Source organism: Myotis yumanensis, unplaced genomic scaffold (assembly GCF_028538775.1).
Source record: "Myotis yumanensis isolate MYYU_CA2020_CCGP unplaced genomic scaffold, mMyoYum1.0.hap1 SCAF_17, whole genome shotgun sequence".
In the NCBI taxonomy this organism is placed as follows: domain Eukaryota; kingdom Metazoa; phylum Chordata; class Mammalia; order Chiroptera; family Vespertilionidae; genus Myotis; species Myotis yumanensis.
Window position 1 is genome coordinate 15160870 of NW_027223768.1, and position 14567 is coordinate 15175436.

Here is a 14567-nt window from a genome sequence, read left to right on the forward strand (position 1 = left end):
CCCTGATGACAGTGCTTCTGCAAGGACCCAGTTTTCATCTCCAGGAAAGACAAACATCCTCAGTTCTGGGTCCAGCCTTCCTAGTCTCTTCCTTTTCTTGACCTCCCTCCCCCCGTCTTGTGTTTGTACAGACAGTGAGCTCACCCTGGGCCTGGGCCCAGTTTCCACAGGAACCAGCACAGAGAACACACTCACACAAGCTTGTGGGGGGAGCACTGGGGCTTCCCAATCCTTTCCTGAGGAGCCTCCAGCCCCTGGCACCAGCTGGAGAGGAGAGTGAGTTACCCAAACCACTGCTCCTGGGCTGACGTCACTTAAACTCACCCAGGCCCTGCTGTACCCTGTTAGCCACAGACAGCATGTGAGCTGACTCGGTCCCTTTAATGCCCATGTTGAGCCCAGGCCTCTGCTTGGGAATCTGCTCCATCACTGGCGACGCCACAAATAGGTGTGAATGGAGTAGGCAGGTGAGACCGTCTCCAGGAAGCCCAGAGCAGGATCCTTGATGGTGAGAGGCACATCCTTAGAGGAGCTGGGGAGGGAGCAGGAGAGCTGAGTGTCTGATCCTGCCAAACCCACCGTCTGCCCTCAGCCCAGTCCCGGGCCCTGCTGCTGCTCTCACCGGTTTAGCACCACCACGACTGCAGAGCTGTCGGGACGCAGCAGTGCCACTGCTTCCAAGTCGTTCTTCTCACTAGCGACCAGCCCCACTCTCTGGGAGCCTTCAGGAATGAACTTGCTGAAGGGGGAACAAGCAGCGTCAGGGACCCCAGCCCAGCCCCTCTGACCTGAGGGTAGCTCCCAGCCACTCGTAACCCAAGAATTCACCCCCCACATCCCTTGCTAAGGCTTTGCTCCAGTTCTCTAGGTCTTGAGCCATGCTGCTGGCATGCCCTCCTTCCTGCCTCCCAGCTCCAGCATCAGCAGCTGGGTTGCCTGTGTCTGATGCTGCCCAGTCACTTCCTGCCCAGATGGTGCAAGAGGGACAGGTGTGCCTCTCCCAAGGTTCCCACCCTAAACACCTTCCTGCTCCTCATGTGGGGTGAGGTAAGCCCAGCACAGGAAATACTAGGCCTGCTGCGGAGCGGGGGTGCCTGCCCACCACTCACCTGAAGTGGCCGAGGTGGTAGAACATGGGCTGTTTGTAAAACGTGTCCTTGGCGATGTCCACGATGATGGGGCTGTCAACAAAGTTGCGCACCCAATTGGGTCCCCCTTCAGGGTTCAGGGCGAGGTTCCAGTCAGTCCAGCCAACCACATGGTAGAGGAGGTTCTAGGGCAGGAACAGGGCGGAGACAAAGGCTCGACACTGGGTCCCCAGAGAATGTGGTTAAGGAGGCAGGTGGGCTCCGGTGCCTCAGCCCTGTGACAGGAGGGCTCTATGTCCTGACATCTAAGGAGAGACTGAGGATGAAGACATCACAAGAGAAGCTGAGAAATCAGGCAGCTCTAACGCTCAAGACCCAAGCATTTGGAAGAAGGGTGATGGGGTGTGCAGATCTGAAGGGAATCATCATATCCCACAACGTGCCCCCAGGAGCGAGCCGGCTGGGGAGAAGTTGGAGCGGAGGGCCGGTCATCAGTCCTTGGTGAGACTAGGGAGGGGCCGGGGGCCTGCTTTGTGAAAAGGGAGACCGGTGGCTCACCGTGATGATGCTGTGGCTGTACTGCATCCCTCGATCCCAGGAGCCCAGCCGCACACTCTGCTCCCAGAACTTGGAGCCCACACAGGCCTCTGAGGCAAAGAGCATGGTGTCGGGGAACAGGCGGTGTGTCTCCCCCAGGGTGGCTTTTGCTGGAGCCAGAAAGTCCAGGTACCAATGTACAGCGATGCCGTGAACATACTTAGCTGCCTCTGGGTCCGCCAGCACCTGTACAGGGAAGGGGAGGAATACTGGAGAAAGGGAGCCACTGAACCCGGCCCTGCCCGTTCGGAGGGTTCTGGGAGACACTAGGGGACCAGAGAATGGGCAGTGGGATAAACACAACTAGAGGGGGTTGCAGTAACAACCATGGGGTCCTGGGAGCACTACCACCCCAGCACTCCAGGGGTATGTATACCACCCGGGCACCTGGCTCCAGCCCAGGGTGCTCTAAGAATCAGGAGTTGGGGCAGGCCCGGCCGGCATGGCTCAGTGATTGAGTGTCGACCTATGAACCAGGAGGTCACAGTTCTATTCCGTGGTCAGGGCACATGCCTGGGTTGTAGGCTCAATCCCCAGTGTGGGGCGTGCAGGAGGTAGTGAATCAATGATTCTCTCTCACCATTAATGTTTCTATCTCCCTTCCTCTCTGGAATCAGTAAAAATATATTTAAAAAATAAAAAAGTTGGGGCAGGGAAGGCACTCTATTTGAGAGCCAGTCACTTGGATCTTGGATTTGAGGGTCACTGGGGTACCCATGGAGGTCCTGGGCCTTACCACCTCGGCCCAGTGGGGCAACAGCAAGCGCTGGTCATCCAGCATGAGCAGACGGACGCCTCGGTGAGTACTGTTGGCCAGGGTGGGACCCAGGTCACGGGCAATGAAGTCTCGCTGGTGTTCAGGGGTGAAGCCCAGGCACTGGAAGGGGTACCCGCTGAAGAGCCCTGCAGAAGGCTCGTTTTCTGCTGTCACTGCCCAGAACTGCAAGTTGTGCTCCGCATAGGCGTCCAGGAACCTGGCAGAGGAAGGGTGTGTGTGACTCTGACCAAGAAAGGGGACCAGGAACCAGAGGACTAGGAGGCAGATGAGGTGGGGGAAACGGGGGGCCCAAGTCAGAAAGGCCCAGAAGATAGGCCGGTGAGGTGAAGAGAGTCATAGCTAGAGGTGAAACCAGGTGAGGACACAGACCAGGCTGGTCCAGGGCCATGGCCTTGCTGCTCCCTTACTTGACAAAGTATCTGGCCCAAGTCCGGTGGTAGAGGTCCCCCGGCTGACCCTTGAGTGACCCCCTCCCATTCACTGCCCCATTGGTCTTGAGCCAAGTGGGTGATGTCCAAGGACTGGCGAAGAGGGAGACAGGGCGCTGGGACATCTCTAGGGCTTGGTGGATCAGGGGTATCTAGAAACAAAGGTAGTGCGGAGAGAGACAACCAGAGTTAGAACAGACTGGCCCAACCAGTGCATCAGGCCTAGCCATCGGCCCCCGCCCTCCCACCTCCAGGACAAAACTTAGAGACTCGAGGCCAGGTTCTGTCTCTCTATACTTCTCTAGCCTGAAGCTTTTCAGATCCTGGGCATCCGTGCTACCAGGGCCTGAGGAAGCCAGAGTGCCCACCTTGAGCTTGACATCTTCCTCTGGGAGGCTGAAGTTGTGCAACTGGAAGTCGTCAGGGGTGTCGGCATAGGTGTAGATGCGGATGGAGAAGTCACAACTGGCCATGGGTACCCGAATGATGTTGTATTCAATTCCTGCGGTAAAAGACCAAGATCTGGGAGTCTGAGTCAATAGGAGAATGTAGGGCCTGGCCTATCACTTGTCAGCCCTTAATTAGATGGGGCTCCTGGGTTAGGGCCTGTGGAGCCAGGCACCTGGGTGAAACACAGGTCTGAGCCTGAGAATCCCCAAGCACTCGGTGGGAGACGGGTAGGACAATCTTATTTGGTCATTAAGAGAACACCCAAATGTCAGGGATGGGTGGAAGTCAGGGTCAAAGGAAATGTCAAGGTCAGTTGCACAGTCATCTTGTCCCCCTCCTCCTCACCTTCTTCAGAGAAGTATGATTTGAGTAGCAGATTCTGGGCAGGGGGTGACAGGGCAAGGATATTGAGAGCAGCAGCATCTGTCATGGCCCCTCCAAATCCCTTTATTTTCTGGAACTTCTGCTCCGGCTGCAGGGTCAGCAACAGCCCTGAGAACACATTTAGGGAATCAAGGGCATCAGTGCCCAGAGAGGAACCCCAGGAGGACCCCGGCCTGGCTCGGGGTGGAGGGTGTAGGGGTTACCTGTGCCTGTTTGGTTGGCCTGGATGGTCCCCAGACTCTGCTCCATTCGGCGCCCGCTGCGTGTGCTCTCATAGCGTGTGAAGGTGCCAGGGGCAGGCAGGGTCAGGGGATCAAGGGAGTCACAGTAGGTGGCATTGCAGACACAGACGACCGAGCTGTAGCCAAAGTTTTTAGGATTGCAGGGGCGGGCACCTGGGAGGGAGAGAGCGGCAAGGGCTGAAGGATGAAGCTGGGAGAAGCCACACTACTCAGGAGAGACTGAACACCGGTTCCTAAAATCCTCTCACACCCTGGCCGGCATGGCTCAACAGTTAGAGCCTCGGCCCCTGCACGGACGGGTCTCAGGTTCGACTCCCGGTCAAGGGCATGTACCTGGGTTACGGGTTCAATCCCTCACCCAAGTTGGGATGCAAGAGGAAGGCAACCAATCGATGTGTCTCACATCAATGTTTCTCGTTCTCCCTCCCTCTCTTACCCTTCCACTCTAAAAAAATAAATAAATAAAATCAATGGGAAAATTATCCTTGAGTGAGGATTAAAATCCTCTTGCTGTACCTCCACCCAAAAGTATTTGATGAGCATCTACTGATGTCCACCACCAGTTTGCCAGAAAATTACCAGAGAAGAGAAGTGTTGGGGCTACCTCCCTCCTCCTTAATTTACTCACCTGACGCCCAAGAAACTGCCTGAAGTAGAAGCAATCCCGTGAGTCTGGCAGCCATGATGCCTACCCTGCCCAGGGCCTTGGGACATTCCTGAGAACAGAATGAGGAGTGGCTGGAAGGCAAGCCCCTCTCCACCCCTCAACTACTCTCCTGGGCAGCGCTCAGCCACCCCTGCGCACGCACAGGCTAGTCTCCCACCTTTAAGAGGGATGGATAGGCCCTCTGCTCCTGCCAGCCCTCCCTCCAAGCCCTCTGTGAGTGACAGACCCTCCCCGACCAGGACCCTCCTCCTCCCCTTGCCACCCATTTCTCCCTCGACCTGTCCCTCCGTAGAAATGCCATGGTGGCCTGAGTTCGAGGAGAGTCTGTCATTCATTGAATTCCTGAACCTGACGGCCAGGATTCCAGAAGCAGACGAGATCAGTTGGGAGCCCTGGCCCACTCACCTCTCTGGAAGGACTTGCAGGCTCCATCACCAGGTGGGAAGACTGCAGGGTTCACAGCCTCGGAGGGGACAAAGTCCCCTAAATCAAAGCGGAGCTGCAGGTACTTGGGTAGTTACAGACCCGGGATTAGCCTTGGGGATTAATTCCGGCATCACGGAGTAAATGGGTCATGTGATGACTACGGGAGAGTCACATGACACCGGAAGTGAGGCAACTTCACCCATACTTGTAAAGGGCGACTGGTTTCCTCCAGGTTGTTGGTGATTCTGCACCCCGTCACATCCTAGAAGGCATGTGTGGATGACAGCTTAGGGAAGAATCTAAATCAAAGGTCTGAGAGGACTGGGTAGAGGCTCCAGAATCCCAGAGGATGGGAACCATAGTAAGCACATTGCTTTCTTGAGAAAAAAGGTTAAAGTAATACTGATAAAGTTGATACTAATAAAAGAGGGTCACTGCGCAAGATAGTGTAGCCAGAATACTGAGAGATGGGTAAGGCAGCCTTTGTCCTGTAGAGGCTTGTGAAGCAGGGAGTCAGACACACAGAGAGTTACACGTGAAGACAAACCAGTAACAAGGGACCCTCCATGGTAAGGAGTTATCCCGGAAGGCTTCCTGGAGGAGAAAGAGCAGGGATCATTAACCAGAGAAGCAGGGAGGGAGGGCCCTGGGCAGAGGAAGGGCATGATTGAAGGGAGGCCTCCCTGTTTTCATCAGCAGGTGCGGGTGTGTGAGCGGCTTTTCCTTTCTCACAGGACAGGGAGGTTGTGTCACGTAGTTCAGAAACTGGAAAGTGCTGTACAAGCCATAGCAGGGGTCCTCAAACTTTTTAAACAGGGGGCCAGTTCACTGTCCCTCAGACCGTTGGAGGGCCGGACTATAGTTTAAAAAAAACTACGAACAAATTCCTATGCACACTGCACACATTTTATTTTGAAGTAAAAAAACAAAACCGGAACAAATACAATATTTGTATTTGCGTGTGGCCCGCGGGCCGTAGTTTGAGGACCCCTGAGCCATAGCCTTAGTGGACATGAGAAGGGGGTGGTCGGTGATGCTGCAACCACATCACACCTGGACCACATCACAAGTGACTTCGTGGGAGTGACACACACAATTAGCACCTGACCACCCCCAGCCTCTGAGCCTATTTCCTAACTAAAACGGAGGCCGCCCCACCATCTTTCAGGGCATTACTGGAGTCAGTGAAAGAAGCATGTGCCTGGCGCATAGGAGATGTTCACTAACCGCTGGTTTGCTGTGTCTTTTTAAATGAGCTCAGTGAAGTCTTTCCAGAAACGCCAGGCCAAACGGATCTTTTCTCGTTCTGGTTCCTATAGCGTCAGTAGAGTTTCAGTGAGACCAGCTGGGTTTGAAACTTGGCTCCACCATTTACTGGCTGTTTGACCCTCAATACATGACGTAAGCCTCTGTTTCTCATCTATAAAAGGGGAGTGACAGTGAGGTTTCAGTACATAATGCGTGTGTATAGTAGGCTGCTGGGCACCAAATACTGTAATAGGTCCTTAGAGGGGTCAGAAGGAATGTCTTACTCATTCCTTTACTGACACAGAATGGGTACATGCCAAGTTGTTGAACCAAAATGAGCCATCATCATGTCAATATTTGCCCCATTTGGACTTCCTGTTTTTCCAGGAAATGTTGTGTAGGGCTCATTCTTGGGACGAAGACAGGTGATACCTGCACTTACTTCCCTCTAGTTCATTCATTCCACAAATATTTGTCACACATACCATATTTGCCCCTTTCTGCTCTGTTGGATTTAGCCTCCACCTCCCTGTTTCACTCTGTAGTAACAGTGTTTATGAGGCTTTTATTTCTTCTTTTTATACTTCAGTTTAAAAATCTTCCAGAGTTGATACCACCTCGTTTTTTTTCTTAATTTTATTCATTGATTTTGAGAGAGAGAGAGAGAGAAATATGTGGGAGCAATGAGAGACACAAGACACAACACCTTGGTTGGTTGCCTCCCAAACGTGCCCCATTCGGGGCCAGGATTTGAACCTGCAACCTAAGTCCCTGCCCTTGACTGGAAATCAAACCTGGGTCTTCAGGTGCAAAGGCTGATGCACTAAGCCCTGAGCCACACTGGCCAGGGCTTCCCCTTGGACTTTTATATTTTATTTTCTAAATAAAATTGGTTATAATAAGGGCTAATTGCCGAAACCGGTTTGGCTCAATGGATAGAGCGTCGGCTTCGGATTGAAGGGTCCCGGGTTCGATTCCGGTCAAGGGCATGTACCTGGGTTGCGGGCACATCCCCAGTAGGAGATGTGCAGGAGGCAGCTGATCGATGTTTCTCTCTATTTCTATCTCTTTCCCTTCCTCTCTGTAAAAAATCAATAAAATATATATATTTTTTTAAATAAGGGCTAATGCTTACTGAGTACTTATTCTATGGTACTTAGCGTGCATTAGACCTTTACCTCACTCGCTTCGTTCTCGCAAGACAGATATTATTATTTTTCCCATTTTAAAGATGAGAAACCGAAAACTCTAAAAGGTCATTAAATTACCCAAAGTCCCTTGGCTACCCAGTGACAGAAACTGGGTTCATATCCAGAGTCCCATGACACACAGCACACATTTCAAGAGCGCCTCTGGTATGCCAAACGCGATGCTGGGTGCTGGTCATTTTCCAAAGCTGCAGTGTTGGTCTGCAGCGTTTGCTTTGTATTGTTTTAAATCGTCCCTTATTTTTTTAAAATATATTTTTACTGATTTCAAAATACATTTTTATTGATTTCAGAGAAGAAGGGAGAGGGAGAGATAGAAACACCAATGATGAGAGAGAATCATTGATCGGCCGCCTCCTGCACGGCCCCCACTGGGGATCGAACCCGAAACCCGGGCATGTGCCCTTGACCAGAATCAAACCCAGGATCCTTCAGATCGCAGGCCAACGCTCTATCCACTGAGCCAAACCAGCTAGGGCCGTCCCTTATTTTTACAGAGGCTCCTACCTCTCCAAGATGAAGACCAAATTGGCTTCTGCAGTGCTGGCTACGCGGCAACACTTCTGGCTCCATGTTCTCCAAAGGCATCAGTCAAGGGATACCACTTCAATAATGGAACAGAATCCAGAACTCCCAAGCTGGTCGAGAGTGGTCGATTTCAGCGGGGAGGGGCGACTCTGCCTCTGTCTCTGAGCTCCACGCTCCCCATCCTGGAGATCTCAGCCCAACAGTCCAAGCACCCCCTTTACATAAGTATTTTCTAATATACTCTTTTCTATCCTGAAATATACATAGAAATAATATGACTTAACCTACACACATAATTTAAAAGAATCAATATAATTCCTTAATTGGAATATAAAGGGAAAATATTGGGACTATTTTTTAAAAATATGTTTTTCTTGATTTTAGAGAGAGAAAGGGAGAGGGAGAAAGAGATAGAAACATCTGAGACATAAGCTGCCTCCTGCACACCCATTACTGGGGATCAAGCCTGAAACCTGGGCATGTGCCCTAATGAGAAATTGAACCGTTGAACTCCTGGTGCATGGGATGAGGCTCAACCAACTGAGTCACTCCAGCCAGATGGGACTATTTTTTATAATATGTTTTCAATAAGTAAATGCTTTCACTTTTACCTTGGAGACATACTATGGTCAGATCTTGCACTAATCTAAATAAAATAGAACTTAATAGAAGCAAAACCAGTCCATGAATTAATAATTTTGATATGTAATTTTTGCCATAAGTCATTTTCATGATATGAAATTATCATTGGGCTGCAAAAACATAAAATATGACAAATACCATGGCCGGTACCTCAGTTGGTTCAGAGCATCATCCCAATACACCAAGGTTGAGGGTTTTATCCCTGGTCAGGGCACATCCAAGAAGCAACCAATGAATGCATGAATAAATGGGACAACAAATCGATGTTTCTCTCTCCCTTTTTCTCTCTCTAAAATCAATAAATAGAAATTTAATAAAAAATATATGACAAATAGAAATGCTTAAAAGTCAGTCTTTGTGAATAAGATTAAGTGCATTCCACAAACTTAATATTTGATTCTGAGCCTTGGCAAATTTAATAAGGAAAAGAATAGTGTTTTTTATTTTATATTTGCATACGTTGTTGAGTGGAAATTTCCAAAGTCAAGTAGAATGAGAGAACTCTTCTTTGTGAATGTAGAATGTCTACCTTTCCTGTCCTCCATCCATGCAATCCTCAAAGTGCCTCCAGGGTCTCCGCTAAAGACACAAGTTTCCAAAATGTCCCCTAGGGGGCGACTGAGAACCACTCCCCTAGGCCTAGGGAGTCACCTCCAACACCTAGGCCGCTGCAGTGGCCCCTAGGGGTGTATTAGGTGGCCACATATGTATTCCTAGGGCCTGTTGCACACTTTTAAAAGACTTAGCTAAACACCAAGGGAGGACAACTGGGAAATATAAGCAAAAGCAGAAGTACAAAAATAGTTTGGCTGACTCAGCAGCAGAGTTCTGATCCCACTCCTGCTAGCCCTGCAGGGCTGCCGGCTTGGCTCAGAGCAAACTCCTGCCGTGGAGACGGGCAAGTATTATGTCACAGGCTCCTTGCTCTTTAGGCCTCGGACCACGTCCCCAAGGAGGTCGCCCCCTCCCAGCCCCACTGTAACATCCACGGTCAAGTCCAAGAGAGACACTTTCTCAATCCATACACAGCAAAGAGTAGGTGCTCAAGAAATACCAGATGAAAGAATGAATAAACCTTATCAATCAACCTAGAACCTGTCCTTTCAGCTCTGGTTTCTGATCTGAAGATACAACACCCCTCCTTATTACTGACACCAAAAAGGACCTCTTTCTCCAGTGAGACTAGACCCCTTCTGTCCCTTACTAGTAAGAGTGTGGCTTCATCCTTGAATTCATCTGATTAAACAACTCTTTTTAACTTTTTTGAGATATAACTGAAATATAATATTGTGTAAGTTTACTGTGATAATGTTGTGGTAATTTGATACATGTATATCCCACAAAATAATTACCACTATAAAGTTAGTTTGATTAACCAACTCTTTTTCTTTTCTTTTTTTTAAAATATATTTTATTGATTTTTTACAGAGAGGAAGGGAGAGGAACAGAGAGTTAGAAACATCGATGAGAGAGAAACATCAACCAGCTGCCTCCTGCACACCCCCCACTGGGGATGTGCCTGCAACCAAGGTACATGCCTCTGACCGGAATCGAACCCAGGACCTTTCGGTCCGCAGGCCAACGCTCTATCAACTGAGCCAAACCGGTTTGGCTAACCAACTCTTAATAACCACAGCATTCACTGAAAAGCCCAGTGCAAACGGGAAGTACCTGTACCTCATGTGCCATTCTGTATTTTTACTCAAGATAATAGACAACCTTTCATTAATGCTCATTACATGCATTAGCCTGACAACTCCTTGTTACAGAGAAGACGGAGACTTAGAGAACTTGAGTAAGTGGCAGAGCCGAGCCTAAGTTCAGATCTGTCCTACTCTGAAGCCCAAGCAGCTCTTAGTCATCATGTCCTACAGCCTCCCAGATATTTCAGTAGAGTGTTTTTAGTCTTCCTTACGGTTATAAACCTGCAGAGCACATTTCATGGCTTCTATTTCTTTTTTTTTTTTAAATAATTTTCCCCCCAGTGTATTTGTATTGATTTCAGAAAGGAAGGGAGAGGGAGAGAGAAACATCAATGATGAGAGAGAATCAATGATCAGCAGCCTCCTGCACGCCCCTTACTGGGAACCAAGCCCAAACTGGGACATGTGACCTCCTGAGCCACACCAGCTGGGCTCATGGTTTCTATTCTTTGAAACCTCAGAACTCTTCACTCAGAGGGAAGCACAGAATCAAGGCTCACTGTTTACTGAATGAGTGAATGAATAGGTTAAGTTACTGATTACACCCTGCTAATTCAAGGCCCTGCTTGCAAGTGTTTCAGAGTGTGGTTTGAACTTCAGGAAGAATGAGGCTGACTCTGAACACAATTAGAGTTAAAATAAGACCAAATCAGGGGGACTTGGTTGAGGCTATGGAAATGTGGATTCAAATCCTGAACATCGGTGAACCTGCTGGCACAATCCTTACTTTTCTGATCCTCCCATGTAGGCCTATAATGAGGCCCACAGACAAGAATAATATCTGTGGCCTGGCCAGCGTGGCTCAGCGATTGAACATCAACCTATGAACCAGGAGGTCAAAGGTTTGATTCCCCAGTCAGGGCACATGCCTGGGTTGCAACTTGGCAGCCAATCAATGATTCTCTCTCATCATTTACGTTTCTATCTATCTCTCCCTTTCCCTTCCTCTCTGAAATCAATTTTTTAAAAAAAGAATAATGTCTGTGATGGTACACCTTGTGAACTACAATAGACACAGATGCCAGGAAGTATTACTGTTATTGTTACTCAGCCTTTATTTCTTCCCTCCAGGTAGTTGACTGAGTCATCTGTCTAAGACCTCCACCTCCCACCTTGCTTCCTCTCGCTGCCACCATATCTCTCATCCCCATTCTGCTGATCGGAAGTCCTCCCACCTTTCTGACTGCTTCTTCTCCTTTGAGGGTTCCACCTTTCTGTCTGCCGGTGTTCCTTAGGGGTTTGTCCTAGCCCTTTTCTTATGCGTCATCTTTCCTAAGAGACGCTCCATGGCTTTGATTACCTTCTAGTTGCCTTTGGTGTAAAAAATCCACCTCCAGCCCTAACTGGTTTGGCTCAGTGGATAGAGCCTCGGCCTGAGGACTGAAAAGTCCCAGGTTTGATTCCGGTCAAGGGCATGTACCTTGGTTGCGGGCACATCCCCAGTTGGGGGTGTGCAGGAGGCAGCTGATCGACGTTTCTCTCTCAACAATGTTTCTAATTCTCCGTTCCTCTCTGTAAAAAAAATCAATAAAATATATTTTTAAAAAAATCCACCTCCAATCCCAACCTTCCTCCTGGGGTGACTCTGTGACATGACCCTGAGCTCAGCTCTTTCCTCGGTGTCTCACAGACACCTCACAGGACCATGATGAGGTCACCTCCCCCAGCCAAGCCTGTTCTTCCTGTGCTCTCTCCCCAGACATGGAACCCCTACCCCCAGGACCTGGGGCTCTTTTTTTTTTTTCTACTTGACAAACTTATTTTATTTTAACCTACATCCTCTCCTTGTACCTTTCTCCACATTATTTCTCTCCTAGACTACAGAAACATCTTGGTCTTGTAACCACCATTTTCCTCCTCCAATCCATTCTCGAAGAACTGGATGGTCTAACTAAAATATCAATTCTGAAGTTACCACTCTCCCTCCTCAAATCCTTTAATGGCACCACACTACCTTTAAGCAGGTTTACTGAATCTTGGTTCCACCTCATTTCTCACCTCTCCAATCCCATTTCCCCTGACAGGCTGCATTCCATTTTGCCTCTATTTTCCTCCCTGCCATAAGTACTTTCTTTTCTCTTGAAGAAAATGAATAACTCTTCTTCTTTTTTAATCATTAAGGCCCCAGCCTTCGTATCCCTGCCATCAGTACCATTTTCCTGATACCCCCTGACTGGGTTAGGCACCCTTGCTAAGTGCTCCTCACTTCACATATCCAACAAATAATAATTGGGCATCTACTATATGCCAGGCACTGTTCTAAATCATGGGGATACAATAAATAAGATGATAAAGTTCCTGTCCTAGTGGCTGATAGATTAAAAAAAAGAGAGAGAGATAATTTCACATGGTCATGAAAACTATGAAGGAAAATAAAGGGGTAGGGAGTGCTGGCTAGATCCAGTGAGTGAGTTTAGAAAGGAAAGTTTGGAGCCAGACTCTGTAGGCCTTGGTGGCCACAGTAAGGAGTCTGAATTTTGTTCTAAGATGGAAATTCACTGGAGAGTTTGGTGCAGGGAAGTGACAGAATCAGATTTATATTTTTAAGGTCATTCTGGCTGCTGTATAGAAATTAGACAGTAGGGGGGAAGATGCCAAGACAGGGAGAACATCTGCCAATTACAGCCTGCCATGGACTTGTGCCTTGTTCCACATCCACTGTACCTCAGAGTCCTGGAAAAGGCTCTTCACCTCCATGCAGCCTAATTAATGCCTATTCATCTTTCAGAACTCACCTGAGATGTCGTTTTCTCCAAAAATTCTCTCCCTCCACACACAGCCCTCCTGTAACACACATTGATAGCCCTTACGTCTCCTTTGTAGCTCTTATCCATATTAATTGTATAGTGGCTTAATGTCAGTTGGAGTGTCCGGTGGCTGCTAACTCCTTTGCCGGCTGGTCTGTCAGTGGGTAAGCCCAGTAGGATATGGATGAGTCTGTCCACCTCCTTTCCTATCCCCATGGCCATACCCCAATGTGTAGCATAGCGCTGGGCACCAATCCGGTGCTCAGTGAACGTTTGTGGAATGACTGAAGAACAGAGGAACAAATTACACAGACCTTATACCCACTCCACCCCTCAAAATAACAAAGTGAGCCCTACCTGGCTTGGCTCAGTGGATAGAGCGTCAGCCTGCGGACTGAAGGGTCCCAGGTTCGATTCTGGTCAAGAGCACATGCCTAGGTTTGCAGGCTTGATCCCCAGTAGGGGACATGCAGGAGGCAGCCAATCAATGATTCTCTCTCAACACTGATGTTTCTATCTCCCTTTCCCTCTCCCTTCCTCTCTGAAATCAATAAAGATATATATTTTTAAAACGTTAAAAAAAAACCACACACAAGGTGGACAGAGGAGAATTTTAAGATTTTGTCCTCTCTTCTTCATTAGTAAATTACGACTATCCCTACAAATAACAACAATGATGACTAAGAAGTGAAGTGCAAACACCGGGAGGGAGAGTTAAGATCCAAATGGTGCCACATCCGTGACGCCTACCGTGGGCGAAGTAAAACAGCCCCGCAACCGGAGGAGGTGAAGGCAAACCCACTGCAGCCTGCACAGCGGGGTGGGCGGGGCTGGAGGAGGGGGCTCCGCAGCGTCCGCGTCCCAGCGAGGGTGCGCCGCACCACGCGCAGCCGCGAGACGCTCGGGGTCCGCGGGGCGGGGCGGGGCGGGGCCGGGCGGGGGCGGGGCCTAGCTCAGGAAGGTGTATCTCTAGTGGCCAGAAGGCGGGACGCAGGCCCCTTCCGCACGCCTTATTGGTCCTCCGACGGCTCTCCCTGACCAGTGGGAACCCAGATGGGGCGCAAGCGTATTTGAGGGTCTACGGGAAAGAGGGAGCGGGAGTCACGAAGCGCGCATGCGCCTCGGCCCAGGAGCCTGCCCCCCAATATAAAGCGAGGGGGTGTGGTGGGGAAGGGAGATAGAATTCCCTCAATGAATCCAGGACAAACAAGATTCGTGAGCTTCCTCCTCTAGGAGCCTCCGGATAGCAGCCATTCAGCGCCCAGAAACTGCCCCGTTGGGAATCCCAATCCACCTTATTGTGTCGTCCTGGCCGCACCCCAGCCCTCCCTGAGGCGGGGCTGTTATGATGGTGAATTATTCAAGGAGTCTTGCGGCCTCACGCCATCTGCGGACAGTGCCCCTTCCTCTTCCCTTCCTTCCCATAGGGCC

The 14567-nt window shown here is 49.7% G+C and overlaps 1 protein-coding gene and 1 long non-coding RNA gene across 2 annotated transcripts; both read right to left on the bottom strand.

Moving 5' to 3' along the window:
* Nucleotides 1-362: 362 nt before the first annotated feature.
* GBA1 (glucosylceramidase beta 1) lies at nt 363-6384 on the bottom strand. Its single transcript, XM_070397484.1, has 12 exons — nt 6288-6384; nt 5040-5322; nt 4596-4683; nt 3929-4120; nt 3687-3833; nt 3260-3393; nt 2871-3043; nt 2422-2659; nt 1647-1871; nt 1110-1273; nt 623-739; nt 363-532 (listed from the first exon to the last, which is right to left on the bottom strand). Exons 2-12 carry the CDS (start codon nt 5064-5066, stop codon nt 427-429), a joined length of 1611 nt encoding a protein of 536 aa, XP_070253585.1. The 5' UTR covers nt 5067-5322; nt 6288-6384; the 3' UTR covers nt 363-426.
* Nucleotides 6385-6399: 15 nt separating this feature from the next.
* On the bottom strand, nt 6400-14034 carry LOC138996342 (uncharacterized). Its single transcript, XR_011468747.1, has 3 exons — nt 13887-14034; nt 8024-8296; nt 6400-6480 (listed from the first exon to the last, which is right to left on the bottom strand). It is a non-coding gene; the product is annotated as an uncharacterized lncRNA (long non-coding RNA).
* Nucleotides 14035-14567: the final 533 nt, after the last annotated feature.

Excerpts from the sequence above, each read along its gene's own strand:
- GBA1 (XM_070397484.1), bottom strand. The coding sequence starts at position 5,066 with ATGGAGCCTGCAAGTCCTTCCAGAGAG. Across the intron at positions 4,684-5,039 it reads CTGCAAGTCCTTCCAGAGAG|GAATGTCCCAAGGCCCTGGG; the intron begins GTGAGTGGGCCA and ends TTCTGTTCTCAG. Across the intron at positions 3,044-3,259 it reads AGGAAGATGTCAAGCTCAAG|ATACCCCTGATCCACCAAGC; the intron begins GTGGGCACTCTG and ends CTTTGTTTCTAG.